At 41.2% G+C, this 27,908-nt stretch overlaps 8 protein-coding genes across 11 annotated transcripts in view; 7 read left to right on the top strand and 1 right to left on the bottom strand.

Moving 5' to 3' along the window:
- Positions 1-5,577, top strand: part of LOC128258120 (probable basic-leucine zipper transcription factor Q) — a 33,069-nt gene extending 27,492 nt beyond the window's left edge. Inside the window, exons 5-9 of one of the 2 annotated variants that reach the window (XM_052989542.1) lie at positions 236-1,119; positions 3,025-3,162; positions 3,519-3,979; positions 4,037-4,222; positions 4,539-5,577. In XM_052989542.1, coding sequence (XP_052845502.1) covers positions 236-1,119; positions 3,025-3,162; positions 3,519-3,979; positions 4,037-4,222; positions 4,539-4,625 — 1,756 coding nt within the window. In that variant the 3' untranslated portion in view covers positions 4,626-5,577. Of the gene's footprint in view, positions 1-235; positions 1,120-3,024; positions 3,163-3,518; positions 4,223-4,538 lie in introns of both variants that reach the window. The other variant, XM_052989541.1, reaches the window with a different exon arrangement.
- LOC128258121 (uncharacterized) lies at positions 1,593-2,861 on the top strand. 2 transcript variants are annotated; one of them, XM_052989544.1, is made up of 2 exons: positions 1,593-1,914; positions 1,978-2,861. In XM_052989544.1, the coding sequence occupies exons 1-2, from the start codon at positions 1,663-1,665 to the stop codon at positions 2,833-2,835; spliced, it is 1,110 nt and encodes a 369-aa protein (XP_052845504.1). In that variant the 5' UTR covers positions 1,593-1,662; the 3' UTR covers positions 2,836-2,861. The 2 variants fall into 2 exon arrangements, with proteins under 2 accessions (XP_052845504.1, XP_052845503.1); XM_052989543.1 differs by having other exon boundaries at positions 1,593-2,861.
- Positions 5,578-7,032: 1,455 nt separating the features above from the next.
- LOC128258644 (pickpocket protein 28) lies at positions 7,033-10,621 on the top strand. The gene is made up of 6 exons (XM_052990363.1): positions 7,033-7,819; positions 8,493-8,753; positions 8,813-9,017; positions 9,076-9,346; positions 9,404-9,662; positions 10,182-10,621. The coding sequence occupies exons 1-6, from the start codon at positions 7,269-7,271 to the stop codon at positions 10,426-10,428; spliced, it is 1,794 nt and encodes a 597-aa protein (XP_052846323.1). The 5' UTR covers positions 7,033-7,268; the 3' UTR covers positions 10,429-10,621.
- Positions 10,622-19,548: 8,927 nt separating this feature from the next.
- On the top strand, positions 19,549-20,729 carry LOC128258622 (uncharacterized). Of its 2 annotated transcripts, none has more exons than XM_052990331.1 (5): positions 19,549-19,688; positions 19,738-19,905; positions 19,964-20,089; positions 20,155-20,291; positions 20,593-20,729. In XM_052990331.1, the coding sequence occupies exons 1-4, from the start codon at positions 19,626-19,628 to the stop codon at positions 20,221-20,223; spliced, it is 426 nt and encodes a 141-aa protein (XP_052846291.1). In that variant the 5' UTR covers positions 19,549-19,625; the 3' UTR covers positions 20,224-20,291; positions 20,593-20,729. The 2 variants fall into 2 exon arrangements, with proteins under 2 accessions (XP_052846291.1, XP_052846290.1); XM_052990330.1 differs by having other exon boundaries at positions 20,580-20,714.
- On the top strand, positions 20,171-23,384 carry LOC128258617 (protein late bloomer). The gene is made up of 6 exons (XM_052990325.1): positions 20,171-20,291; positions 21,380-21,496; positions 21,554-21,733; positions 21,792-21,926; positions 22,493-22,672; positions 22,721-23,384. The coding sequence occupies exons 2-6, from the start codon at positions 21,395-21,397 to the stop codon at positions 22,847-22,849; spliced, it is 726 nt and encodes a 241-aa protein (XP_052846285.1). The 5' UTR covers positions 20,171-20,291; positions 21,380-21,394; the 3' UTR covers positions 22,850-23,384.
- LOC128258620 (uncharacterized) lies at positions 20,413-21,135 on the top strand. The gene is made up of 4 exons (XM_052990327.1): positions 20,413-20,537; positions 20,593-20,760; positions 20,819-20,941; positions 21,000-21,135. Exons 1-4 carry the CDS (start codon positions 20,475-20,477, stop codon positions 21,075-21,077), a joined length of 432 nt encoding a protein of 143 aa, XP_052846287.1. The 5' UTR covers positions 20,413-20,474; the 3' UTR covers positions 21,078-21,135.
- A 1,123-nt stretch (positions 23,385-24,507) lies between the features above and the next one.
- On the bottom strand, positions 24,508-25,355 carry LOC128258618 (cuticle protein 76). The gene has a single exon (XM_052990326.1). The coding sequence runs from the start codon at positions 25,274-25,276 to the stop codon at positions 24,569-24,571; it is 708 nt and encodes a 235-aa protein (XP_052846286.1). The 5' UTR covers positions 25,277-25,355; the 3' UTR covers positions 24,508-24,568.
- Positions 25,356-26,588: 1,233 nt separating this feature from the next.
- On the top strand, positions 26,589-27,533 carry LOC128258616 (cuticle protein LPCP-23). Its single transcript, XM_052990324.1, has one exon. The coding sequence runs from the start codon at positions 26,653-26,655 to the stop codon at positions 27,478-27,480; it is 828 nt and encodes a 275-aa protein (XP_052846284.1). The 5' UTR covers positions 26,589-26,652; the 3' UTR covers positions 27,481-27,533.
- The last annotated feature ends 375 nt before the right edge of the window (positions 27,534-27,908 follow it).

A 27,908-nucleotide genomic window follows, 5' to 3' on the forward strand; every position in this document is an offset into this window, starting at 1 on the left:
ACACAATTACCTAAACGGGTTATCTATGTATATAATGTCTTATTGACACACTGACACAAAATCATGGATAAGTTTAATTTAATTTTTAATTTTTGCAACTTGAATTATATTTTATAAACACTTATAATACTGTTATCAAACAGAAAAACATACAAAAAATAAGAATAATTTTTTTTTAATAATATTATATTTATAAAATATTGATTAAAATACATTTAAATTTCTCTTTGTGCAGGGATTACTTCTACGACAGCTACTGCTCCTCGGCGCTGCTGCGGGGCAGCGGTGGCGTTGGTGGGGGCGGCTCGAACGGAGTGCGGGCCAAGAAGCGGAAGCGTCTGATGACCAACGGAAGCGGTCTGGCGGTGGCCGTGCAGCAGCAACAACAGCAGCAGCACGGCCAGCACCATCACAGTGCGGCAGCGGTGGCCGCCGCAGCGGCAGCCGCCGTCCATCAGCAACAGCAGCAGGTGCAGCAGCAGCAGCAGCAACATCACCAGCAACAGCAGCAGCACCAGCAGCAGGTGGCTGCCGTTGCTATGGCGGCGATGGCCAATTTGTTGCCGCAGCAACAATTACTGCTGCATCAGCAGAATCTGCTCTCCAATGCGGCTGTGGCGACAACAGCGACGGCGGCTCCAGGATCCCTCCACTGGTCGCAATACAAACAGGAGCAGCAGCACCACCCACATCCTCACCATCCGCACCACCAGCAGCCATTCGCGTTCCAGCTGAAGAGCAGCGTGGCTGTCCAGGCGACGACATCGCCGCAAAATGCAAAGCCAGCAATAATGGCTAATCAAACGGCGCTCGGCGAGCCGTATCCGGTTGGAGCCGCAGCCGCCTTCGCCACCCATCACCAGCATCAGCAACATCAGCAGCAGCAGCAACAGCAACAGCAACATCAGCAGCCGTTGCTGCAACCGTTGACTCTGGCATTGTCCCCACAGCAACCGCAGCCTCATCAGGCGGCAACGCCACTACAATTGCACAGCCAATTGATGCAGCAACATCAACAGCAGCAGCAGCAACAACAGCAGCAGCAGCTTCAGCAACAGCAGCAACATGCTCAGGAGCAATTAAGTTTGCATCAGCAGTGGGGACCATTCAAAGTCTACAGTGAGTATTGACTTGAGTCTGCTCAAGGGATGCTGAAAAATTGGGGGATAAAACCTGAAAAGTATGTTTTAATGATTGTCAGTGGTTTCATCTAGGGATTGACCAAATCAAAAAAAAAATGGTAGTAAGCTTTTAAGAGGTTGTAAAATTGTTGTTACGTAAAGTAGGTACTAATTACTTAACTTTAAAAAGTCAGGTGAAAAATGATTGTTTTTTAATGTTAATATACTTTTTGTAAGAGATTGGTTACTAAAAATGTTTGCTTGTTTTAAATTTAAATTAAAATATTAGAAGCCTTAGAAAATATTTAGAAGAATAATATCATTGTTGAAAATTAAAACTCAGATCGTGTGAAGAAGGTTTCATAAACGCCTTGATTTATTATTTTTATCGTGTTTTTTTATTATTATTTTTTTTTAAAGTTTTTTATATTAATATATTTGTTTTTCTTAACAATGTTTAGCTATAAGTTTCCGTCTAGTTTACCTGGTTTGAGGTGTCAAAAATGTTGTCGCCTGTCGACAACTTCTCTGAAAATGAGAAATGTGTCAACGTGAAGCACGAGGTGCAGCTGTCATCGCCTTACTCGCAACCATTGCAGCCATATCCAGTGTCGCCCTGGCCCAATCCCCGCCACAACAGCGCCTGCCGCCGGATTACGTAAAGGGAATACTCAGCCTGAAGAGCAGTCTGCTGGCCAACAAGCAGTCCAATTCCGGAATCAGATTCGGCATGAGGTATACGCCACAATTGGAGAATAAACAGCATCTCGAAAGTCCGCAGCAGGAGATTCAGGTTGAGCACGTCGCCAATCTGAGGCACTGTCCGCCAGCTCACAGATCCCTTGTTCACTCCCAGATGCCGCAGGTCAAGTTGAATCGATATAGCCAGGAGTTTCCGGCGCCCCACCTCTTCCAGCCGCCCTTTGTTCCTCTGTCAACAAGGCAGGAGTCACCACAACTGGAGGCACAAGACTCACTGGATTCACCACCCACTGCCGAGCAACTGGAGTTGCTGCAACAGTTGTCCGACTTTTTTGGCCAGCGGCAGCAGCTGCAACAACAGGTGCAACAACAGGGGCAATCGGCGGGCTGTGCTCCGGATAAAAGTGTGGGAAAAGAACTGTGCGATGCTGAGCCGCCAGCAGATGGTTGTGAAACCACAAGGGAACCCGACAAAACTGAGGAGGAAGATTCAGTTTCCGTGGATGTTAAGAACAAGCCGGCCGAGGAGACCACCACAACTCAGCCGAAACCTACAGTGAACCCCAAAACAAAGACCACCAAGCCGAGTATCGCCAAGTCCACAACTCATAAGCCTAGGACGACTCGTACAACCAAATCTACAACAAAAAAGCTACCCTGTTGCACCAAGCCACTGAAGCAATCCCTTGCAAAGGCTCCCAATATCATAAGTTTTTCGCTGAATATTGAAAACGATGAAACCGAGGAGTCAAAGTCCTTGCATCAACAACATCGTAGTGGTAGGCACGTTATTCAGCCTGATTTGCGTATAAATGCCATTACCAACTTACTGAGATATCGCAGAAAACGAGCTCAGGGCGCAGCTCCATTTCCAATGCCCTTTTCGCAGTTAAAGGATCAAAAACTGGATTCACAAAGTCGACAGAAACGAAGAAAGGATAAGATCCTGGACAGAAAGCAACTCCTGCAGGCTGAGCTTAAAATATGGCCCATTAGCATACGATCAAGTTAATAATAATTATATTTTTTAAAAACTTAAATTAAATAAATGTATTTGAGAAGGGGGAAACAAAGACGTTAAGTTACAGTATTTAAACAGATTTTTTTTGCAACTAAGCTTAGAACTTTTTCATTGGTTTTTCCAGTTTTTTTTCTTAGGTGCAACACGTTTTTAAGAGCTATTCTCTTTGCATATTTACAGGCAATCCGGACACATTAATCTGCGGCAATTGCCGGGAATCCTTTGGCGAGCTGTCTGAGTTATTGGACCACAAGAAAAGTTATTGCAAGCTGAGGTTCACATGCAAGTGCCAGGATGTTGCCTTTGCGGCAAGTGCAAGTAAGTGGGCGGGTCGCTTTTGAAGCTTTGCTGCGAGCTTGAGTGTGGGTGTGTGGCAACTTGTCTGTTGGCAATTAATTTATGATTGTTAAACACTTTTTGCCCCAAACCCCGATGCCGGCCAAAGTGTTTGTCTAAGGCTGATTGTGAGTTGGAGGCCTCTGTTTGCCAGTCAGCAACATCTGCCGGCATTCGAGCATTCAGCAGGATGTCTGTGCGGATTCAAGTCCTGCGGCTGCTTGCAAATGCATTTAAAATTGAGTTATTTATGCGCCAGAGCCTCCGATGTCTGCCCTCTGCAAATTCCAACTTAAATAACTAATTAATTCTCGCATGTTGCCCTTGTGAAAATGTAGAAACGCCACCGACGAGCGCCAAACTGCTGTGCGCCGTTTGCAAGGATGCGTTCGCCAATCCCTGGGATTTGATGGTCCACGCCCAGGCCGCACATATGGTTAACATTTACGAGCTGGGCGATGATGAGGCAAACAGCAACGGCAACATTGCAACTGCAATGGCAACCGTGGAGAATGGACATGCAACGATTGCCGCCGATGAGGCTGCCACAAAGCAGCTGCAGATGCCAGCCTCATCAGCACTTAACAAGGAGCCCAATAACAATAACAAAATTAGCAACAACAACAACAACAACAACAACAACAGCGATACCACAGCCAGCAGCAACAACAACGGGCATATGTCGCCCTCGGGAACAGGCATCATTATGGCATCGGGATCGGTTGAAAATGGAACTGCCAGCGACATGGACAGCAACTGCCTTGACATCAAATTCAGCCCAAGTCCCAGTCCCAAGGAGGTGGGTGATATGGCCATCCACTCTCCCGGCACAGATTCCCTAACGATTCCATTGCAGGATCAGCACCGGGATGATCTCTCGCTGGATGGCCGCATGTCGAGCAGCTCCCAGCAGACCCATCACTCCGATGATCTGAACGGCAAGTTGCTGAACGGTTCCGTCTCCTCAAGGGGCAGTTCTCCCGGCCTGGAGGCGGATGAGCCGCCGGCCACACGGGCCTGTATTGTTCGCACTCTAAGCATTGTGAGTATGGATGATCCTTTGCGAGTTAAACTAAGTTTACCTATACAAATCTACAAGTTATTTTATTTTATGAAGTTTATTTTCGCACAATACTTTAAATTGACTTTAAATCAAAAAAATATTGTGGAAAACTAAAAAACAACCTGTATTGTGTTTTTTGCGTATTTTTTTAGTCCTTTTACTTTTTCAATTAATCATCTACTTATACATAAAGTATATTTAATTTGATTAAGATTTAAATAGAGAGTTTTTTTCAAAAATCCTAAAATGAATTCCAATTTTAAACATCTTGAACTCCTTTTTCTTGCATTTCCAGGAAGCGTCAGGGCCAACCGCAGCACCCACTGCCAATGCTTTGAGCCTGATGTCGAACAGCTTGAGCCTGGCTCTCGCACCACAATAGGTCAAAGGTCGAAGACAGGGTCAAATGCCCCTGAGCAGGGCAAACCGGCTCAAAAGGGCTGCCTTTTGGAGTGGTGTTTTGTGCTGTCGTAATCCGATAAAAGTGCAATTTCTTCAGTATTTTTGTAACAGACTAACTTTGGAGGAAGGCTGAGAGGTCAGAAAAAGAAAGAAAAAAAAACAAAAACAAGTGGAAAGGATAACGAATAATTACGGAAAACATATCATTTTAAATTAGCTATAGATATGAAATACGAGCAGCCATTAATGGTGTACTGCGCGGTAGCTATATCAATTACAGCCATGTGTACGTTTATATGTAATGTATTTGTATTCGTAATTGTAATTGTAATTGTAAACGCCTTTGTGTTTGTGTTGTTTGCATGTCCTTTGGGTTCAGCGTTTCAAACGGGAGTATTTATTTGGGTTTCAAAACTGCATAAGTGAACGTATAGGTAAAATTATGGAAAGCTTAAACTGTCACCGCCTGTAGGTGGTGCATATTGAACGGTAATCGAGCTTTGTATATAGTTAATACCAATTACAAGGTTACAAATTATGAAATTATAAGGTCATTGTTAATTAACCGATGTTTATATTTTGGATATTATTTACGGAATAACTTAATCATAGTCGAAAGCAAAAATAGCCCACGCAAATTGTATATCAAAAGTAGCATAGTGACAACAGGTGTTTCAAAAACAAATTCGGATAAACTTGCTATATTATCTAGAATCATAATCAAATATGCGTAATATTAATAGCGACCATATTCTGTAACAACTATATCAAAAGTAGCGGCTATGTAAATAGGATAATCAACGTATTATGTACTTACCAAGCAAACCATTTGTAAACAGTAACAACATTCAATTCAATGTCCTCCAGCTAAAGCATATAAACCAACAAAAGAAATGTATTATGCAAATGGGAATACCAAAAAAAAAATATATATGCAGATATATAATCAATTGAGTCTTTTACTGGGTTTCGCCGGAAGGGGAAAGCATTTGCTGAACTTATTCTCTTAAATCAAGCCACGTTTCTCAGTTTCATTTTCGACGACGCATCAGAAATTCTATTTCGCAGCTCATTAAAATAAATGACGATCGCCAGACTCTGCCAGACAAAGAAGTGTGTAAATATTTACGGCTGGCAAGAGGAAAAGGTAACAGCAAGTGCAAGGACAATGCCAACATTGTTAAAGGCACAACGTCACAATAATGAAAAGTTGCAACAAAGGGTGAGTTGAGCTCTTCCTTTTTGGTCGCTGGCACCAGGTCCTTCAAAAATTAGACACAATGCCCCCGAATGCAGTTCACTTTATTAAAATGCGCAACCAAAATGGTCGCATCGTGTTGTGCGGTGTTCCCTGCCGAAGTTTTATTTTTGTTTTGTCCTTGCCGCTGGCCATTGGACTTGTTCTGTACTCTTATTAAAGGGTATATTAGCAGCGGAATGTTTTTATAGCAACGTTTTTGATTATTTTTGACGAAATAGTGATTTTTTTACCTTTTAATTTGTGTTTGCTGCTTTGCAATTTTTGATTATTTGACCTTGTGTAAATTTTTTCATTATCTTAAATTAATGATGACGGAAAAATCGTCAAAAATATTTATTTAAAATATGAGTATTGTAAATTTTTATTAATTAATGGAATTTTTTTTTAAATTTTAAACGAAACATTCATTGTTTATAGCTAGATAATTTTATTTAAAAAATGTATTCGATCCACCACTATTTACAAATCATTATTCATAAGTTGGCCAGTGCTAGCAGATAAATAACCCCACCGCTCATTCTGTCTTATTTGCCGCGCCAATAGAATGACACCGGTTGTGTGTATGTAAAATATTTAAAATAAATCAAGGCACACTATTTAACATTATAAGCTAAAGAAATGCTTAGCTATAGTTCCACAAGCTGTAAAGACTTAAAGTTTTTAATAGTTGGTGAGGGTGTTCTCAAGTTGTTGATAAAAGTTTTCCCCGACTTCCGTTTTGGCACCGTGTTTGACCTGAGGATTTGACTCGACATTGTCGGCGTCTGCAGTCGCTTGCCATTTTGTTTCGAGGTCGAGCTAAGCGCCGGCAGTCAAGTGGCGTCGAGTGGAGGCCGGGATTTAAAATGCATAAGTCCGGGATGCCGGAAAGTGGCCGTTTTCAATTTGGTCTCGGCCATTCGGCTGCACCTGTCGCGGTGCCGCACTGGCAGTGGAGGATGTGGCGATGGTGACTCGGGGCTTGGCGAGCTTAAAGTGCGCGCTGGCTAATTAGAATGCCTCGCCTAGTGCAGGCTCAAAGGTAACATTTAGCCGGACACAGGGTCGGAGTTGACAATTACGAGGGGGGCTTCTGGAGGGTTTTTCGCAAGCCCCTGGGACTCGGGGACTCCAGTGCGAGCTTGCAAATTACGCCAGCTTAGCGAAATGAAGTAATTGAAAGCGCCACCGAAAACGCCACCTACCCACGCCGAAAATACGTGGAATCGTATGCGTGCCGCAGTCGCAATCCTCCAGGGGCTCTCCACCATCCAAAGAGGAGCTCCCAGGACAGCCGCACCTCGCCGCACGGCGTATATAAAAGCCGGAGTCTTGCGTGCGCAGCGCTGACTTAGTCAACGTACCTCTAGCACGCCGGACCGGATGTCGACGGACAGCACACAGCCCCATACGCCCAGTCACGAGGTGGCGGTCCGTCCACTGCCCTCGGCCGCCAACCAGTGGAAGCGGGCCGCTCTGATGGCCCGCATGGCGCCGGCATTCCGCGAAACCGTATCCGACGACAGCGAGGACGAGGTGGACACCAAAAAGCAGATCAAGTACGGCAGCGGCTTCCAGGCGGCCAAGGCCATCATTCACGAGTATTGCGACTACACGACTATCCATGGCATCCGGTATCTGGGCGAGAAGAAGCGACCCTGGCTGGAGAGACTATTCTGGATCAGTGTCCTCGTCCTGTCGGTCTTCACCTGCGTCAAGCTGACCCTCAATATCTGGGACAAGTGGAACAACAATCCGGTGATTGTCAGTTTCGCCGAGAAGTCCACGCCCGTGTGGCAGATCCCTTTTCCCTCCGTCACCGTTTGTCCGGAGACTAAGACTCGCCGTGGGATATTCAACTTCACGGATTCGTATCACCAGCTCCGCGATTTCGGGAATAATGTCAGTGGCATATTGGAACTGACCGATAAGCAGTAAGTTGAGGCACTGGTACCTACTCTCAGGGCCGATTTCTCAAAATCAAAAATATCTTTAGGCCTCTTTACACATTCTGATTTCTTATTTGAGATTTGGTCTGGTTTTTTGTTTAAATTGCAATGTTCTAGTTAACGTTTTTAGTCAGAAAATTACGAAGAACAGTAAATTTTGACTTGCCAGTACGATTTCCTTACAGAGATTTTGTCTGTTTTTTGCTAAGCTAAAACATCGTAAACAATTCAGTTTTTGTCTTGACCGATGTTCTTTGATAATAATGATGATACTGATGATTGTTTGATAATATATTCACTAAGCAAGCGTCAGATATACATTACATTTAAAAAGCTAGCTTTGTTTTAAAAACAATTTATCTTGTTCTTAACTATGTCTGACATTTTACGAGCCTAAACCTTATCTTGACATTGAGAAATCGAACCTCGGTCAACACCAAAATAAAAAAAGACTTTAATGTAATTTCCTAAAATTTAAGAAAAAACTTGATGAGGGTAGTCCTTGCATTTTCTAAAAATTAACTTAAAATATATATAAAAAAAAAAAATTGTAAAATGTATGGAATATAATCATCATTTTTATATCTGAAAACTAAGGTAATTTGGCTTTCTTAAGTGTAAGAAACTATTCATGTATATCCCTATATTTTTACTGCAGAAAGGGATTATATGGCGCTGTGGCACAGGTTTGTGAGCCACACTTGCATGATGTTAACATAGGAAACAAAACCAGAAGGGGAATGGAGATCATCGATGCCCTGACGGAGGTATCTCCTCATTTCGATGACACCTATCTCAATTGCAAGTGGCGAAATTCCCCGATCAAATGCAATGAAATTTTCCACAAATTTGTGACTGAAGATGGTGTTTGCTACAGTTTCAACTCACTTAGTCCAGCGGAGATCTTTCGAGCTGAAGGGTAAGAATGGGTCTTGCGTTAAGAGGAACTAATATTCTGATACAGAAACACTGTGGCAGCATAATACCAGACTTTATATTCCGCGAGGAGAACCGTCTATCCATGGACTGGAATGTGGAGGACGGCTATAGCGCCAGTGCTGATACATCACCATATCCCAATCGAGTTTTGGGTCCCGGATCTCGAGCTGGTCTTTATCTATTTATGGGTGGTGCGGAGATCGATTTCGATGACTTGTGCCGTGGTCCCGTTCAGGGTTTCAAGGTGGGATTTTACCAAGCTTCCCTTACGAAGTTTATAAATTGAAAATAATAAATTGTAGATTTTGTTACACACTCCTGGAGATGTGGCCCAAGTGTCCAAGCAGTATTTCCGCATACCCTTTGACCAGGAAGTGCTCATTTCCATACGTCCCAAGATCATCACCACTTCGGATGGTCTAAAGCACTATGAACCCAATCGGCGGCAGTGTTATTTTCAGAAGGAACGAGAACTGCGCTACTTTAACATCTATTCGCAGAGTAATTGCGAACTGGAGTGCCTGGCTAATTTCACTTTGAGCAAGTGCGGCTGCGTCAAGTTCTCTATGCCACGTTAGTTTTATCCAGGTATGTTTTTTTAAAATTTTTTTCTAATTAGTTTGGTTATAGGCAATGTCAATATGCCTGTTTGTGGTGATGCCAGCTTGAAGTGCTATAACCAAGCGGAAGACGAGCTGCTACTCAGGGAATTTACCCAGGGATTGGAAAATTCAGGGGAAAACTCTCGGGGTGAAACGGAGTGCAATTGTCTACCATCATGCACATCTATCGCCTACGAGGCTGAAATCTCCCAAGCTGATTTTGACTACAAAACAGTGATTAATCGAGATACGCCGGAGGGCAAAGAGGAGCATGCTAAGAGACAAGGGTAAGTCGGCCATTATATAATAGACATTTCAAAAAAATTTGGTTTAAACCCATAGACTTCAAACATGTCCCAGTGACATGACAAACTTTTGAAATATAACTAGATACTGCTTGTTATATGTCAAATTTCTAGCTTTATACGGACGGACAGACAAACAGACATATACAATGGTAAAAACGTAGCAAACTCAAATATTTCGTAATTAATTTAAAAGTTTTTCGTTTTGGTTTTCAATCACTGCATTGTTTGGCTACTTTAAATTTGAAAATAAAATTTTTCACATTATACAGTTTAATATACTGAAATATACAGCCAGTTTGATTTTAATTTAAATAATATATAGACAATTTTGATTTCAGAGTCAGATAGTTATTTTCAATGCTCCATTTATTTTAGTAAAATATGAAATAAATTGCTTTATGAAAGGCAGCCTTCCTAGCTTAGTTAAGGATTTCGTTAATATTAAGGATGGCCTCAAATAAAGCATATCACTCCCTGTTTACCAATTATTTCCCGTAGAATGAAGATGTCCCGAGTATCGATCTTCTTCAAGGAGGCCCAGTTCTTGACTTCTCGGCGCTCCGAGCTTTACGGTACCACCGACTTCCTTGCCAATTGTGGTGGCTTACTTGGTCTCTTCATGGGTGTCTCCATGTTGAGCATAGTTGAGCTGATATACTTCTGCACAGTGCGGCTCATTTCCAATCTGAGGATGCGCCGCAAGACGCGCAAGGAGCTGCTGAAGGCGGTCAACAAGGATGCCTAATCGGAGGACCTCCTGCACAACCCATTAATAACACAGAGTGCTGCACTGGGGGTCAAAGTCGAGCTGACTCTGCTGCTCCGTGTTTGTGTTGCGTTAAATGTTAAATCTGCAAACAATGAAAATAAAGTTGTACTCAGCACTAGACGGCAGTCTAAATGCAGTCCTCTGTCTGTCTGTTCCGATACGACCCGCATACTGCCAAATCTCCTCTTTGTGTGTGCATTTGAAATGGAATCAATTATTTTATTGTGTGATTTGCTGCTGCCTTCGAAGCGATGCGATTCAATTCGGTTCGATTTGGAAAGTCAATAGACAACGTCATCGAAGTCGTAGACAAAGTCAAAGGGGAGCTACGCATCTCATCTTCCAGCTCATACGTTATGCAGCGCCAATGCCAATCCTTTGAAACTGCAGAGGATATCCTCATCCTGGTCTGGGGGATGGATACCTTGGCTGGGCAAACACCGAGGCAAACGCTGCACTCCTTCGTTCAAGTTGTGCGTGCGGCTCTAATGGAAATCCAATTGAATTAAGTTAATTATGTTGGCAAATATTTAAACAATAGCAGCAATTTATGCACACCCAACCCAGGCACTACTGCTAATGCAGTCGCTACAAAGTAGACTTTAAAATGGCTGTCATTTAGTTTAATTCAATTGTGTGCTGTGTGCATTGTGAGCCCCACGAATTTTTCACCAACACTTGCGCAACAGTTGTGCCCTTCGTTGTGCCATGAAACTACTGAAATATACAGCCAGTTTATTACGGCAACAAGTGTCGAAATGTGTCGAAATATTGCAAATAAAGTTGACACATTTGCATATGCCTAATGAAATTTTCATGCCCATACGCGGCGAGTGCATCGCACGGAATCACAGTCCGCAGTCCGCATCCGTGTCCGCACTTTGGCACTTTCCATTCTCCACCGACTGGTGGCTCTTGTGGACCACTTTTTACTTTACGTGCCTGTCAATTTGATTCGCATATAAAAATGAATTTATGACAATTTCTCGTTGATGGCTGCCAAGGTTCTCTCGAGGGCTTTATTGATTCCTCACAGACCTAGGGTGGTTTCAATATATTGTAAGGCTGTTCAATAACTTTTATGAGTAATTTTTTAGCAAACAGAACTAATATAGCATAAAACATCATATATTGGCAAAGAATATTCTCTAAGTAATGAGTTTTAAATAAATTTAAAAACAGTGACTGAATAATTTTAAACTGCCTTACTAGATTTTAATTGACACTTAAATATGAACAGTTTTATAATTGAATTTATATCCTGTATCTCGTTTACCAATATATATTTAACGTATAATATAAATAAAATTATACTTTGCAAAAACTTGTTCTCAGTAGTGTTAAAAATATACATTTGTAAAAATCATGTTAAAATTAAATTAACTTGTCTTAACTTAAATGTTAAATGTATACTTTATTGTATACTTTACTGTCCTTTGTTGAACCTTTACAAATACTTTGCTATTTCATTTATCAACTCTAGATGAATGGCTGAAACTGACTTTTGTTTTTTTTTGAGTATCTGTCGCTTGGGAATTTTGCGTATATTATCAACTCGGTCCAGACGCCGATAATGTGACATCGACTATTAAGCAGTAAAAGCAACTCAAAGTCGAGGCTGGCAGTGTCAGTAATCAATTTGCAAGTAATTTCTGCCCTGTTCCGGTTGAGTTTGTGATGTGATGGCAGACATGAATAAGTCCGGGATAACATGACACTTGACATTGAGCCGGAGGTCGGTGGGGCATTGTGCACTCGCGAGCAATATCAATAAAAAGTTTTCTTCGCTTTTTGCTGAAATTGCACGTAAAAAAAGTACAAATTGTAATTAAACTTTTGCACAATGCAACTCAAACTGTCCGCAGTGTCTGGCAGGAGCAACAAAAAGTCTCAACTGCATAGCAACATCAAATAACAAAGTAAACGACGGGCGGCATTGGGCAATCGTTTGATTTACGCGGCAGGGCTTTAAATTTCCGGTTTCCTGTTTCCGGTCTATAAGTCAAAAACTTCCTGTGAATATCAAACAATATTAGAGATATACGTTGCATGGTAGAACGTGTTATTTTACACCTCAAATTTAAGTGAACATTCAATAGACCTATGGATATATTTTATAACTTACCAAAGTAAGCGTTAGTCAATAAAGTAAATTAAGATCAGATACAATTGTTCGTGTATGACAAATGACAAAATAAGTTGTTGTGATTATTATATTTTATTTTATTTGTTTTGCAAATTAAAATAATTTAAGTGCTTAATAATTGTTACTTGTTATTGTTAATGAGGTTAACGTAATTTAATGCAGTATTGTACACACAAAGGATTGCTTGGCCCCTGAAATAAGCTAATTTTTTGGTATTTAAATAAAAGCTTGTAAAATTAAATCCAATATAAAAGTTTTTTGTTCTATAAAATTGTACCAAATAATATAAAAATAGTTCTCTCAACTTTACCGAAGTTTTTCCTAGTTCAGACTACACGGTTTAAGCCGCGGCAATTTATGGCCAGAGGAAAGGAGGAAGTGGCCGCCAGGCAGCCATGTTTGTTTGTATTTATGTCGGTTTGCCGAGCAGCGTTTTGCGGCGTTTTCAAGCATTCAAATGCGGAGCGACAACAGCACGCGGCTGTCATGTCAAGTGGTGGCCCAGGCCCAGGCCCATGCCCACCTGGCGTTGCAGGGGGATCGGGGTGACGACTGCTGCCTCGAACTGATTGCTTAAGCGGAAATGACTTGAATGCCTTCGCTATCGCCACGTCACACGGGGCGTATGTGGAATTTCGCACTCGATTGCCTCTGGAGGCGAAGTTTTGTGTAACACGATTAGCGGTTTGCGCTCAACGTTGTTTTGTTTGCTGTTGTGTCTAAGTCCTGGAAAGTCCTGTGGAGCAACACCTGAGCCTGGAAACAGGAAAGCCCGGATCCCAGAGCCCGGGAATCGATTGCAGTAATTGCAGTTGTTGCGCGTCTAAAACTTTGGCCGGAGTTGGAAAAGTCATTAAAAACTTGTGCCCAACTTTGGGATACGAATTAGAATTTTTGATTAAATTGCTATAGCGAGCCAGAGATTCCTGGCAATTTACTGCGACAAGATGGGACAAGACAATTAATGAAAAATGCATAAGCGAAATGGCGAATCAATGTATATCGTGACACCAATTGCGAATTAACCAACCCCATATTCCCACACATATAGCCTCATTGTCACGCAGGATTCGCTGCGGTATTGGTATTGGCATTGAATTTGTATGCAAACCGCGCACTAAATTAGATTCTTTTTTACTGCAGCCACATCGTCCGCTTGATGATGACGCGATGACAGGGTCTTTGGGTTTATTTTGCAGCTCCTCCAGATCCTTCGATAAAATGCGTAAGCTCGTTAAAATTGCACGCGACGCGCCTCTTATAATAATGGCAATCGATGGCTGTTGGCTGATGGCTGACGAAGGATGCCGGAGGATAGCTGAAGGATATTGATGGTGCGACGTATTGATTTGACTCCGCCGAGTCCCCATTGTGGTTCATGGCGATGCCGAGAGTGGAGCAGCGTAAACATAAAATCGTTGATGGTAAGTGGGTCATAAGATGAAAATAATAGTGTCAGGACATAAGCTTGCAACTGCTTGTAACATTGTTTATTATTTCTGGTTGAGATTTGCCATTTAAATACAAATATGTTTTATATTTAAGGCAAACACAAGCATACTATTAAAATTTTTTACTATTATTAGTAAAATAATATTCTCTTTTAATTGTTAAGAACATTACACACATTAAATAGTTTTTAATTCATTTTGCATATTTTAAAGATCTTTGATTTCAGCATAACGTTAAAAATTCTTTTTGAAATTTCTTATTAATTAGTTTTATATATTCTGTATTTTCTGATAATTTCAAAAGATGACATCGCATTCCCATACTGTTTTTAAATCTGCAAAGTACATCCCTTATGCAGCAATCCAAACCTAATCCCATTTTCTAAGGTCCCAACAATTGAAACCGAAATTTTCCACATTGCCATTCATATTCAGTTTTATAATTGCTTTTTCCTGGGACCAGCCCCAAAAAATCTGCACCCAGAGTAAAATAATATAAATTAAATTCAGTGGCGCAAGTTCTCGAGCTTATTATGCATTACCTAATGAAAACTGGGCCAGGACCAAGAACCAAGGACCAAAGGAGGCGGCCGCCTAACAGAACTGGCAGCCGCGTAAGCAAATAATAAATAAATAAATAAACGAAAAGCGCAAATAACATTTGAGAGCCAGATTTAATTTCTAACGTTGAGTGCGCATATTAAAACAGGCTGGATGGGTCTGGTGGAGATTTCGGATTGTGGCTGGGAATCGCAGGGAAAAAGGGGCGAGGGCAGACAAAAGGCGGAGGAATCCTGGCTGCGAGCAACAAACAAAGATGATGCGGATATCGCCGAGCCCGGTCTGGTGTCGGTGTCTGTGGATATTATTCGGATGTAGATATGGAAGTGGATGTGGAAGTGCAGCGGAAATGCGGGATTCCGGGATACCGGGACTGAAGGTCTTCCCAAACCCCATGTGCCTGCGGGGACGGAGGGTGTATAAAAATAAACAATCAAAGCGGACGGCAGAAGGCGTAATAGAAGTTGGCGTGAGTAAACAATGAATTACGGAATCATGAAAGCAAATTGACTTTAATGCAAAAATCAAATATTTACACAGCGCGGATGCGGGACAAGGACAGTGGTTGGGGTTGCGGGTTTGAAAAATGAAAGAGCGAAAGAGGTGGCAGTGCAATTGCAATCCCATGCCGAAAGAGACGGCACTAGACATTCCCAGAGACTAAGGCAAACAAACAATCCAAATGGAAGAAAGAACGCATACAAATTGAGGTTATGTTAGACGTTCTGGCTGCGAGCTCTTTCCAAAATTTGTTTCGGCACTTAAATGCCAATGCATACAAGCCCGGAACACACGCTCTTTTGAAAGCTTAGATTGGGCTACACTGATAAAAAGTTGATACAAAATACAAGTTCGTTTTTTTTGTTCTTTTTCGGTTAACTACTTCCGGAAAACTAAATTTTCAGTTAATTCTAAATTATGATTATTATTTATTTTACCAAATAATATTACATTATTTTTATTCAATAAGATTCGTATTGGGCACAAGGCTGCACAATTAAATCACACCTATCAACCCTATTTAGATTTAATTTATCTACGTTAATAATTAACTGAATCTCTGCCTCACCCTAGACGAATAATATTTCAAAGAATACCCATATGCTCCATTTTAAGTTTTTGATTGTATTGTTATATAAACCTTAAATCCGCTCTTTTATACCCTTGCAGAGGGTATTATAATTTCAGTCAGAAGTTTGCAACGCAGTGAAGGAGACGTTTCCGACCCTATAAAGTATATATATTCTTGATCAGCATCACTAGTAGAGTCGATCTAGCCATGTCCGTCTGTCCGTCTGTCCGTCTGTCCGTCTGTCCGTCCGTTTATATGCAAACTAGTCTCTCAGTTTTAAAGCTATCTGCATGAAACTTTCCCAAAAGTTGTCTTTCTATTGCAGGTAGTATATAAGTCGGAACGAGCCGGATCGGACGACTATAGCATATAGCTCCCATAGGAACAATCGGAAAAATAAATGAAAAAAAATTATAACTTTTCTGTTTTTATTTTTTTGTTTAGTTCTTCGACATTTAGTAATGGTTAAATATTTCCGATTTACGGATTAAATTTCATCAAAGTCGGACGACTATATCATATAGCTCTCATAGGAACAATCGGAAAAATAAATGAAAAAAATTATAACTTTTCTGTTTTTTAATTTTTTGTTTAGTTCTTCGACATATAGCAATGGTTAAATATTTCAGAATTATGGTTTAAATTTTATCAAAATCGGACGTCTATATCATATAGCTCCCTTAGAAATAATAAAAATATATAAAATAACTATCAAATAATTGAGCTGCAAATCATCATAGCTTCAATGTTTTTAAACATATACGAAAGTAAATCATAATTTTAATGTTTTCAAAAATGTTTAATTCTTGCAATAGCTGCAAGGGTATATGAACTTCGGCTTGCCGAAGTTTGCTTTCTTTCTTGTTTTTAACATGATCATAAAAGGGTGAATACAATTTTGTTTAATTTTTTTCTCTGCATAAAAACTAAGTAAAGTCTGTTGGACAAAGGGGTCAGCCGTGGTTTCAATGGCGGGTCTGCGGCGCATCCGGTTTTCGAGTGAACGTTATTAGCTCACTGGGTGTGGATGCGGTCTGGCACGGTCAGAATTTTACGATTTCATTCACTTTTGTGGTTGCCATTTGAAGCCGCAATATATGCAACAAAATTTTATTTACCAGAAATAAGAGCCCGAGACCTTGGCTGCGTTATAAATAAAATTATAGAAACTAATGTGCGATGCTTTGGAAGTGTGAGGGCAAAATACTTAAAGGCATTTGGTTACTCATTGCAATTTGCCAAAGAATTTCTCAATTAGAACACACGCTTTAGAAGGGAGTTCGTATGTAATAAAGCACGTAGCAGAGTAAGGGAAAAACGTTAGCGTCGACAAAAAAAAAAAAAACAGAATAGAGTGCGGTAAAATTGGGTGAAAGAGGAAACATCACACAAATCTGAAAACCATAAAAGTGTCGCTTTCAATTGTTACCCCAACTTCGAACTACAGGCGACAATCGAAGCCAACAAGTGAAATTGAAACGTTCAATGGTTAGTGTGGAGTCCTGGAAAGGGATATGTGAAGAGAGGGGTAGCTAAAAAGGGAACAGGATGGATGAGGGTGCTCTAAAAACTCACAAACGCAGATTGATGATGATGAAGTATGTGTGCCTGCAACTGTGTGGCAGAATGCTCAGCAAGATTTTTTTTATCTCGCTTTGGGTTATACAAGTTTTTAAACGGAGCTTGTGGCTTCAAAAAAAAATGAATGAATAGTGAAAAAATATTTATTAATACAGAAAAATAAGGAAAACTTGCTATTTGAAGAACTAAAGAGTTTATTGACAAGAATAAAAGAAAAATAAAACATTAATAATTAGACTTTTGCCTACAAATTTTTTATTCTTTAAGAATATACTTTATGGTGTCGGATTTTAGTTTTTGCATTTTTTAATTTGAAAATTGAAGAACGTTCTATTTCTTCTAAAAAAGCTATCGATGACTAAAATCAGTTAAGTAGAATTGGATATAAAAAATTAAAAAAATGCGTTAAAAGTAAACAACTTTGAGTGTAACTTCTAAATAAAAGGGTCCAACTGTACCGGAAAATCATGGTTTGATCTCTGAAGGATTTTGAAGATTAAAATTTGTATTGTACGCTTGAAGGGTATCTTATAATAAAAATCATCCCAAGTCATTTGTTTTTCGAGTCGCTCGCTACTGTCTTCCTTACTTTATTACTTTCTGAACTGAACTGAATGATGGCTTCGATGATTGACACCCCGCCCGGCAATAAATTTTTAATTTTCAATGCTCCCCGATAGACTGATGGTCTGATGGACCCACCCATCCTCACATGCCCGCAACCCCGCCTTCAGTGAGCTTGTTAAATTCAAATTAGAACGATGCCAGAAGCTGCGTTCAATGCGAGGACTTGCCGCTGACAGCGAAGATAAATGACAGAGCACTGCGATCGCAACAAATTAACCTTGTTAGAGGCTGCAGCACAGGCAAAGTCGGGACCCGGACATAACTCCGGAGTAGTGGAACCGGCAAGGACTCGGGCCCGAGGACACCAGTTACAAGTGTATGTAATTTTTTATCGTCTACGACTTTCGACTCCACTCGCACAGACGACAACTGACTTATGAATGGCGTGTGCCAGTTGAGTTGAAACGATGCACTCAAAAAATTCATTTACTTAGCATGGAAAGTCAGTAGGAAGTTTTCGTTACAAAACAAAATGTTAAATTTTGAATTAACTATTCCTTTAAAATAGAAGAACATATAAAACCTATATCAGCAGCATTTATAGTTTTTGATCGAAGAAAAAATATATATCTTATACATTCACTGAAATATTATAATTTTATTAAAAATTAATAATATTTTCGGATATTTGGCTAATCCATTTAGAAACCTACTGTACTACAAAAACTTATATTTTATTTCTAGATAACATAAAACAATTACATTTTTATATGCAAACATAATATTAGCTTTATGCATTTCTACCACAGATTAGTTTGTTTTATTTTATAAAATATACGCGTAATATATTCACTTAAAACAGTTTTAAAATGTTGTTTTAAATTGAAAGTTCAACTTTATTTTCAAGTGTAAAGGATATGCTGCTACTGCCACTGCTGGGAGTCGATAAATCAGTTTGTGTATCAAATTGAATTCACGAGCGTGCACTTGACACCAACCCACACACATTTATCAGCCGGCGAATCCTGTAAGGCATGAACTTAAATTCGGCCTGGTTGGAGAGCCACAAAATTTTAATCTCAACTAAGAGCTCACTAAAATAAAAGCCATCGGCGGCGTGCATTATAAATTATTCATTACGAAATCGCAACCGCGACACGCCCCCATTCTTTTTGCCAAGTAAATGAACGCCTGCCGCTGACGGGCGCTCGTTTGCACCTAACTTGATTTTTAGTTGCTGCTTCTTTTGGCGGCGGGTCTGCGGTTGGTTCTCTTGGCATTCCTTTCTCAGCTGCTTTATCCCCACATTCCCACCCAGAAAACCATCTCGCAGATACTTTCTCACACAGACAAACATCCGCACGGAAAAGGACTTGGTAGCGCTTGCCATCGCCGCATCCTGTTTTCTTTTCATTCATTCTAGCGGCTGGCTGTCGAAAAAATGTCTGTTATGTGGCTACAGAATTTTGCAGTAATTAATGGCAACTGTTTGATTAAAAAATTCCATGGCATCTTCCTATGCAAGGACGTGTGTGGGTTTAGTTCTAGTTTTTCCTCCTGCAAACGCCTTTTCATTACCAAGCGCGGTCAAAAGCTGTGATGCTGAATAAATCTATGCAAATTCCAGAAATCTCTTGAAAAGGTTTTTAACGCTGAAACTAATCACCGTCAATAAATGCCCCTCATAAACAATTGAAATATTTGTTTTAGATGCCACATGAATACATGAAAAGATTGTCAGTTATTTAAGCTTCAAAAAAATTTAAAATTTGTACTGTGTTCAATTTGTAGTAAGATGTGCTTTTGCTCGACGTTTGGGCTTAAAATAGCGCTTTTGATAATTATACCTATTACCGCTGTGAGTATACACAATTTTGTTTGAATAGTTATTTATAACATCTCCGCAGGGATTTAATGCCGGACAAGTTGCAAAAGACATCACATTGCTGGATGAACTGACGGGGCATCATCATATTGTTCTAATTATAAGTATAACCTTATGCGTAATTATACTATTTTCCCTTTTAGGCGCAATTTATGCGGCAATTCGACACCATGCATTGATTCTAAACGTGGTACGTCTAACTGAGCTCATTCATAATCAATACACCAACTGTTTGGTAAAATTTTCAGTCACTAGTGGTCTTAATACTGAAGTGCATAGCAAAAAGCATAATTTTTATCGTGTGTGTAGCCACCGAAAAAAACCTTGAAAAGACAGCCGCCCACTTCTGGTTTATTCTTTGTTGGATATTTACCGTATGGACAACTCAGTGTATTAGACTATATTAAACGCCAGTAACCAATATTTCAATTCAAAACAGATTCTCTGCATGCTCTCAAATCTTTGTTTCTCGATTCGGTTAAAAGAGCTCTTAAGACAATCCGATTAAGCTGCGATTTGGTTGAAATACTTTTTTTTTATTATGCAGTTCCATTTATCAACAAGTCATAAAAATTGGTAAGTACATACAATTTTTTTATAATTTTTTTAGAGCATGCTTAAAATATTTACGTTCTCGCACATAAATAGTAAAAAATGAATTAATAACATTTTTCAAAAAATCTTTTTTAGTTCTTTACATGAGAATAGTGTCAGTTCTGCCAATATAGGCAAAAATTTTAAAATTATCTGTTTAGTAGAATGTGCATTTGTCCCACGCTGGGACTCAAAATCGGACTTTTGATTTTAATACCTATAACCGCAGTGAGATAAATGAACTTAAATATGTTTATCTGCAAAATATAGACCCCTTCCGCAGGGATTTAATGCTGCTCAAGTAGCAAAAGACATTTCTATCTGGAATGAGGTGAAGGGCTCCAACCAGGTTATTTTAATTATAAGCCTAGCGCTGTCTATAGTCATAACGGTTGCTCTTATTCCCCTAATGTATGCGACCATCCGAAAAATTGTGCTGATTATATACGTTGTACGTCCGATTAATGTAGACTTGAATTAGTAAGCTAAATACTTTTATGTACTTTCAGGTGCTTTATTTTTTTATATTTTACATATTGGCCAAACTGATCATCCTACTTGTGAATGTATCTATTGATAACCCCGATAAGACAGCAGCTCATTCCTGGTTCATTGCGTGCTGGTTTATTTCGGTATGTCCGTAGTTCGTAGTTATTTTGGTCAATAAATCCGCAATTTTATTCAGAACAGTTTCTATGCATGGCCTTTATAATATTGTACTACATCCGTCTACATGACCTGTCCATCGACGAAGATTTTGCTAACTAAATGTCGACTAAAAGTTCAGATTTAAAGGGTAATGTCTTATCATTACATTAAGTCCGCCTAAATTTAGGTTGCAGTGTCATCATCGATATCTATCATTGTTCAGAGATAAGTTTATATGGAAAATAACTAGCGGCAGCAGTTGGACATACGGAAATGGTATAGCAAGTTTCGAACTAAAGAAATATTTCTTGCTATTGAAACTTCATGTGAATCGAATAAAATGCGTTTGATTTTAAAGTCGTTATACCTGTGGATGCAGTGTCATTCTAGGTAAACACACTGTTAGCGATATTTGTTTTTAGATAATACGGATAAGTATGGCGGATTCACGAAGGTCGTCAATGATTCGTAGGCGGTGGCACGACTTGAAGCTGAGGATCTGCCGATACGTATTCTACTTCCTCTGGGTTGTCAATTTCGTAAGTGGTAGAATACTATAAAAGGGGAAAGTACTGAGGGAAACCGCCAACCAGTAGATTTTCACCATTGCGGATACTTATGTATATTATCAAAGGCTTAAGGAGCACATTGGTTGCTGGATGTGTTTGTTCAAGACCTATATGATTATAGCGATGTTCCTGTCTATTTTAATGGTTCCACTGCTGATCGTGGCGCTACCCTTGGTCGTAAGTGAGTTATCCAGCGGATTGCGCATTGTGAGTGATACGTAAAAAAATTTGTACGAAGGTTATTTGCGAGATGTGTTTTTTTCAGTACGTGACAATTCTATTCTTGGCCACATGGTTGCAGATGATGCTGACTATTTTGTTAGCACAGGAATACCATGCTATAACCGATGTACTTCGATTATGGATGAACGATAAAAGCCTGGAGTTCTTTGAGTTTCATGTAAGAGTTTTCTTAATTTATCTTAATTTAGGAGATTTAATTAGGCAAACTATTGAAAAAATCATCATAATCATAAAACAAACAAATTATATTTCAACTCTAATAAAATAATGTAATAGAAAATATAAATATAAGAGTATAGAATTCAATATTTTATATTTAATAATTAAATATTTTTATTAATGAGGAAAATAATATATTTCAAATAGTTGATTTAAAATTGATTGAAAATACTTGATTTAAATGCATGGTTTACATTTAAAATAAATTTTCAGATTTTAAAATCAATTCAAAATCAATTGAAAAATTAAAAAAAAAAATAAAATATATTCATATATAAATTAACTAAAAACCGCAGTAGATGAAAATCAAAGCAAAAAATATTTTTTTGTAACTACGTTACCGGTGTAATTCTTAAGAACTTTTTAATTTTTAAATATCTATTTACTTTAGTTCGTAACAACAGTTTTAATAAGGTTTACTTTGTTATAAGAAAACTTTAATAAACTGCTTATATCATTGCTTATTCCCTGTTAATACAGTAGCATATATCATATCATTGACAGTCGAAGTGTTGCGGCGTGGTTGGACCCGGCGACTACGTGCTGCTTGAGAAGATGATACCCCTATCCTGCTACAAGGATCGTAGTGGAAGTCCTGAAGACCTGTACAAAGCTGGTTGCTCCACCCGTTCCTTAAAGCCACCAATCGTGCCGATCATTCAGGTGATCTCTGTACTAATTCAGGTCAGTCGCTACCACAAAATGCAGGACCAAGTTTAAGTGTCATTTCAGTACGCATTAGTCCTGGTCCTGGTGGTGTACCTAGTTATCCTGATAAGGAGCGAGATCCGACGTCGCACTCTGTGGTCCGTGCGTACCACCGAAGTCTATGGTGATGAAAGTGATGTAAGTGCGGATTAAAGTTCCATACGGAGTTGGGGAGTAATCCGAAAGAGACGAAAGTAAGTGGACTTTAGTGTTACTTCCCAGCTCCGTCTGGGGCTTAAGCGGCAGACTTTCATGTGGGATTGAAATTTGGATTCGGTTTGCATTTCACCCCGCCCTGGAAATGGGTATTGGCATTGACGTGCTAGACAAATTGGACGCTGCTGGCCATCGTCATATTTCACGGACTGCAATCAATAACGATAAACACTTGAGTCGCAAATCCAATGTCCAGAATCCCGTCCGATGGCATGCATATGGATGAGCCAATAAAGAAATCAACAAAGCATGTCGGGCAATTGAAAAAGTATTGCAAATGCCGGGACAGCCGGGGATTTGGACACGGAATTGGACTCCAATCCGGACAATATGCAAATGCAGTTAAGCAGAATGTATTCAAGGACGATACAAATCCACCACCCATCCGCCGGAGTTTATTTTCTTTTTATGCCCCTCGCTCCGCGCATAAATTTTATTGTTGTCAACATTAAATTCTAGCCGTGGAAAACAATTTTGCAGCATTTGAAAATCCATAAAATATGCATACAAAATTGTCCGGCGGAACGACCAACTTTATGGCTAAATAGTTTGCTCCGGCCCACATCGTTAATGCCTTTTTTATGCGTGTGCTTGGGTGTTGGGCAAACTTTTTAGCCGCCATAACAATAACGGCAGCAACAACCACACTTTGGTCAAGCTGCTGAAATACCCATCGCAAAGTTTATGGATGGGGGGATATGACATAAAGACGGAGTCGGAGTCGGAGTCAGAGGCGGAGGCCAAAGGGTCATGTGGCTCATTAAACTTTGGCCAACAATTTTTTGTTGCACCCCGCACCGACAAAGACAAACAGAAAGTTTTACACTAAATATTTGCGCCCTCGCCAACCAACAAAAAAAAAAGAGTTCAAATAGAAGAGCAGAATGTAAGGGGGTTTCGAGGTGAGTGCCCAGGGTTTTAAGGGATTTGGAGTGGCCAGAAAATTTCTTGGCACACATTTGGCCCATTAAACACTAGACAAATGGCATGCTAAAGGCAACTAAAAGGGTGAAAGTGTTACTTTATGTTGTGGTGGCAAATACTTTATATATGGGGAATATATTGCAAAATACGATCATAAAATAAGAAGGAATGGGTATTGTATACCTTTGCAGAGGGTATCCTAATTTCAATCGAGTTAATTTACCTATATCCGTCGTATTTCAATTATCTGTTATGGAAACAATCTGTAAATAAAAGAAAATTAATGGTAATTTCATTGTTTTTAGACATTTGCATGCACTCTGAGACTTAATTAGATTTAGAAAAAATATTTCACTTCATTTACTACCATTTGTTTTTAAAGAACAATTAGTATTTCATTTCTGCTATAGGGTGATGGTTATAAAAACTTTCCGAAGGTTGCTTTCTTTCTTCGTTGAATGCTGTGAATACTGTTAGGTAACGGATCTTGATTATGCCATTTAGAGTGATTTTTTTCTCTTTAACAAAAATGGAACACTTTAATAAGCATGACGTGTTTGGACCTTAGTGGTCTCCATCTGCACATCATTTATCCCACCACCCACACCTATAATTAAAGGTAATTGTAATTACTTTAAAAGCAAGTTCGTGTTCTACGCAGCTACAATGCGACTGTTTTTATTTCGTACGGACAAATCAACAAAGTGTCAACAAAGGTTGGGATATCACACCCTAGTAGCCCCAGTGGGAACCGAATCCATCGAAGCTGGCGTGGGCGACCACAGCAGCGGGCGAGTACTTCACGAAGGCGGCGGGCGCAGCGGAGTAAACCGGAGCAGGAGCGGAGTAGACGGTCTTGCCCAGAACGGGAGCGGGAGCGGCGTAAACTGGAGCTGGGGCAGCATAGACGGCCTTGGCCACGGGGGCAGAGTACACGGTCTTGGCCAAGACGGGAGCAGGAGCAGCGTAAACTGGAGCTGGGGCGGAGTAGACGGTCTTGGCCAAAACGGGAGCAGGAGCGGCGTAAACTGGAGCTGGGGCGGAGTAGACGGTCTTGGCCAAAACGGGAGCAGGAGCGGCATAAACGGTCTTGGCCACCACCGGAGCTGGAGCAGCGGCGTAGAAGGACTTGGTGATCACGGGAGCAGGGGCCGAGTAGAGGGTCTTCGGGGTGTACACGTTGTTGGTGATGCGCGAGTCCACCTTGCTGACACTCGAGTACGGGGTGACCACGTTCTTGGAGTAGGTGGACACAGTGCCGCCGAAGGAGCGCACCACATTCTGCTGGGTGGTGCCGACCGCGTCGTAGTGCGGCTGGGCCACCTTGGCCACCACCGGAATGGAGGCAGCGGCATAGGTGGTGGTGGCCGGAGCCAGGTAGCCAGCACTTGCCACGCCCACCAGAGCGCAGAAGGACAGCAGGACGTACTTGAAAGCCATGGCTAGGATTGAATATTTAATTTAACAAATTAAAACGGAGGACAGAAAACAGAAAACTGTTGCTGATGTTTGTAGTGAGCTGCAGTGGCTACTGATGCTAAACTCTGGCCAATCGGCGGTTTTTATAGCCAAAAAGCGCGCAAATGTCTTGCCAAATTTCACGGCCAACTGGCAAATTATTGTGTGTGCGGCCGTATGACAGATTGACTTAGGCCTAAGCCCCAAAACTGGTTCAATGGGTCGACAAATGACTGCGCTCTTTTCGCTGCCTCCGTCGCGACTGGAGGCCAGCTCAAGTGCCCCACACCCTGGGTTTTAGATATCAGACATCAGGAAAGTGAATTATTTTGAATACTATCAGCAGCCCATAAATTTTCCAGAGGCAGCCAACGAAAAACTTTTATTTTCTCCGGCGTTCTTTTCCATTAAATTGAGTTCTACTCGAGCAGCAAATATGAGGCAGGCAACCGCTCAATAGGGGGATGTTCCTTGTTGCTGTCAACTTTATCAGCAGGGGTGTCAGCGGTTTTACTTTGGGGTGCTGGCACCAGTCCATTGTTTATGATTTTTGTTTGTTTTTACTCTGAGGGGGAGCTGAGAAGTTTTTGTGCCCTTCTAAAGTTGAAATTAATGATCAAAAGTCAGAAAGTTCTAGTAGGTTTCACAAAGGTGGTTGCGAAATTGGTTTAGCCAAACAAAAAATATCATACATCCATAAAAACAATAGCAAACAAGGCCGAGTATTGACTAAAACATTAATATACATATTTCAGTGGATCACCCAAAACTTAACAACTAAATTAAGATGAAGAGGGCATCTAACACTTCGTCTTATTTGCAGTTGTGCTCCCGTTTGTTTTCCTTTTGTTTCGACCAAGTTTGGAAAATGAATTTTCCTGCTCTGTTGCTCACGGGCGCATGATGAATATTTATTGAAATTACCAAAGTTGACGCTGCTCCAAATTGAATTGTGTTGCCAACTTGGGATGCTTCTTACCGCCGCAAATTCTGCTCTCTTTTCACATCTTCGTCTTGCTTATTTTTGTGTGTTTTTATTTGGCAAATTGTTATTAATTTTACACGGGGGCCCTGAAGCTTTGGGCCCCACTCCGAAACCTAATTACCGCGCTTAATTTATGCCTGCAAATTGGCTTTCAAGCGGTTACGCAGGTGAACTGCCATCGCATTGTGGGCCGTTCAATTGCCAAAAAATCACGAACAAATCACCGAAAAACCAACAGAAACTGGCACGCGTCAGAGGCGTATAAAAGCCGCAACATTTTGGCCAAATCAGCATCAGTCGCAGCCCAGCCAGCCTGCTTTCAACTACAGCTCTACGAGTCCAAAAAAAAGTCCAGTCATCCCACTGCTTCACCATGGCCTTCCGCTACCTTATCTCCCTGTGCGCCCTGGTTGCCGTTGCCAATGCCGGTCTCTTGGCCAGCCATGTGGCCATTGCCAATCCGTCGGTGGATGCCGTGGCCTCCACCCAGCACGATGTGGTGCGCTCCTTTGCCGGCACTGTTTCGAGCTACTCCAAGGCGGTGGACACCCCGTACTCCAGTGTGAGGAAGAGCGACACCAGGATCCAGAACAATGTCTACACTCCGGCCATTGCCAAGACCACCTATGCCGCACCGCTGTACACCCAGGCCACTCCCATTGTGGCCAAGACCTTGGTCCATGCTCCTGCTCCTGTCGTGGAGAAGACCGTCTATGCTGCTCCTGCTCCGGTTCTGGCCAAGACCGTCTACTCCGCTCCAGCTCCAGTTTATGCTGCCCATGCTCCGGTCTACGCTGCTCCTGCTCCCGTTCTGCACAAGACTGTCTATGCCGCTCCTGCTCCCGTTGTGGCTAAGACTGTTTATGCCGCTCCTGCTCCCGTTCTGCACAAGACGGTTTATGCCGCTCCTGCTCCTGTTGTGGCCAAGACCGTGTACTCCGCTCCAGCTCCAGTCTATGCCGCTCCAGCTCCAGCTCCAGTCTATGCCGCTCCCGCTCCCGTTCTGGCCAAGACCGTGTCCTATGCCGCACCACTGGCCACCACCAACGTGAACCACGGACCCTCGGCCACCACCTACACCCACAATGCCCCAGCTTTGGGCGTGTCCAGCTATGGCAGCTCCCAGACGGTTCACTACTCGCCCGCCGAGAGTGTGTCGCACATGAGCTTCGATGGATTCGGAACCCACTGGGGTTTCTAAGTGAGTCTTGGCCTTTTGGTCTAAGCAATTGTTAATGTTTGGTGGTCAATAAAGACGGAGATCGATTGTTGCAAATTAAACATGAGCTGAGCAGACTAGACCTTCCGGGGAACAATGGGCCAGACTGGTTTCTGTCTCTGTTTCTGTTTCTGCCACATCACGGCTGAGAAGCGGCCTTCGGTGAGGTCTTAACTTAAGTGGGGGCGGGGTAAGCGGCTTTGTGATAAGCAGCGGGGGCGTGGCATGTCGTGTTTTATGGCTTCTTAATTGGATTTGATATTTTTTTTCGCACACCTTTCCCCAATCCATAACCTTTCGGCCCAATTGTACACTTGTTATAATTATTGTCAGTTAATTAACGAATATTTATGCTCGCATAACCGCAACGCCGCATAAATGGCTTACACGCTGGCCCCCGAAGCTTAATC

The sequence above is a fragment of the Drosophila gunungcola genome, assembly GCF_025200985.1.
Source record: "Drosophila gunungcola strain Sukarami chromosome 3L unlocalized genomic scaffold, Dgunungcola_SK_2 000003F, whole genome shotgun sequence".
NCBI classification, from domain to species: Eukaryota; Metazoa; Arthropoda; class Insecta; order Diptera; family Drosophilidae; genus Drosophila; species Drosophila gunungcola.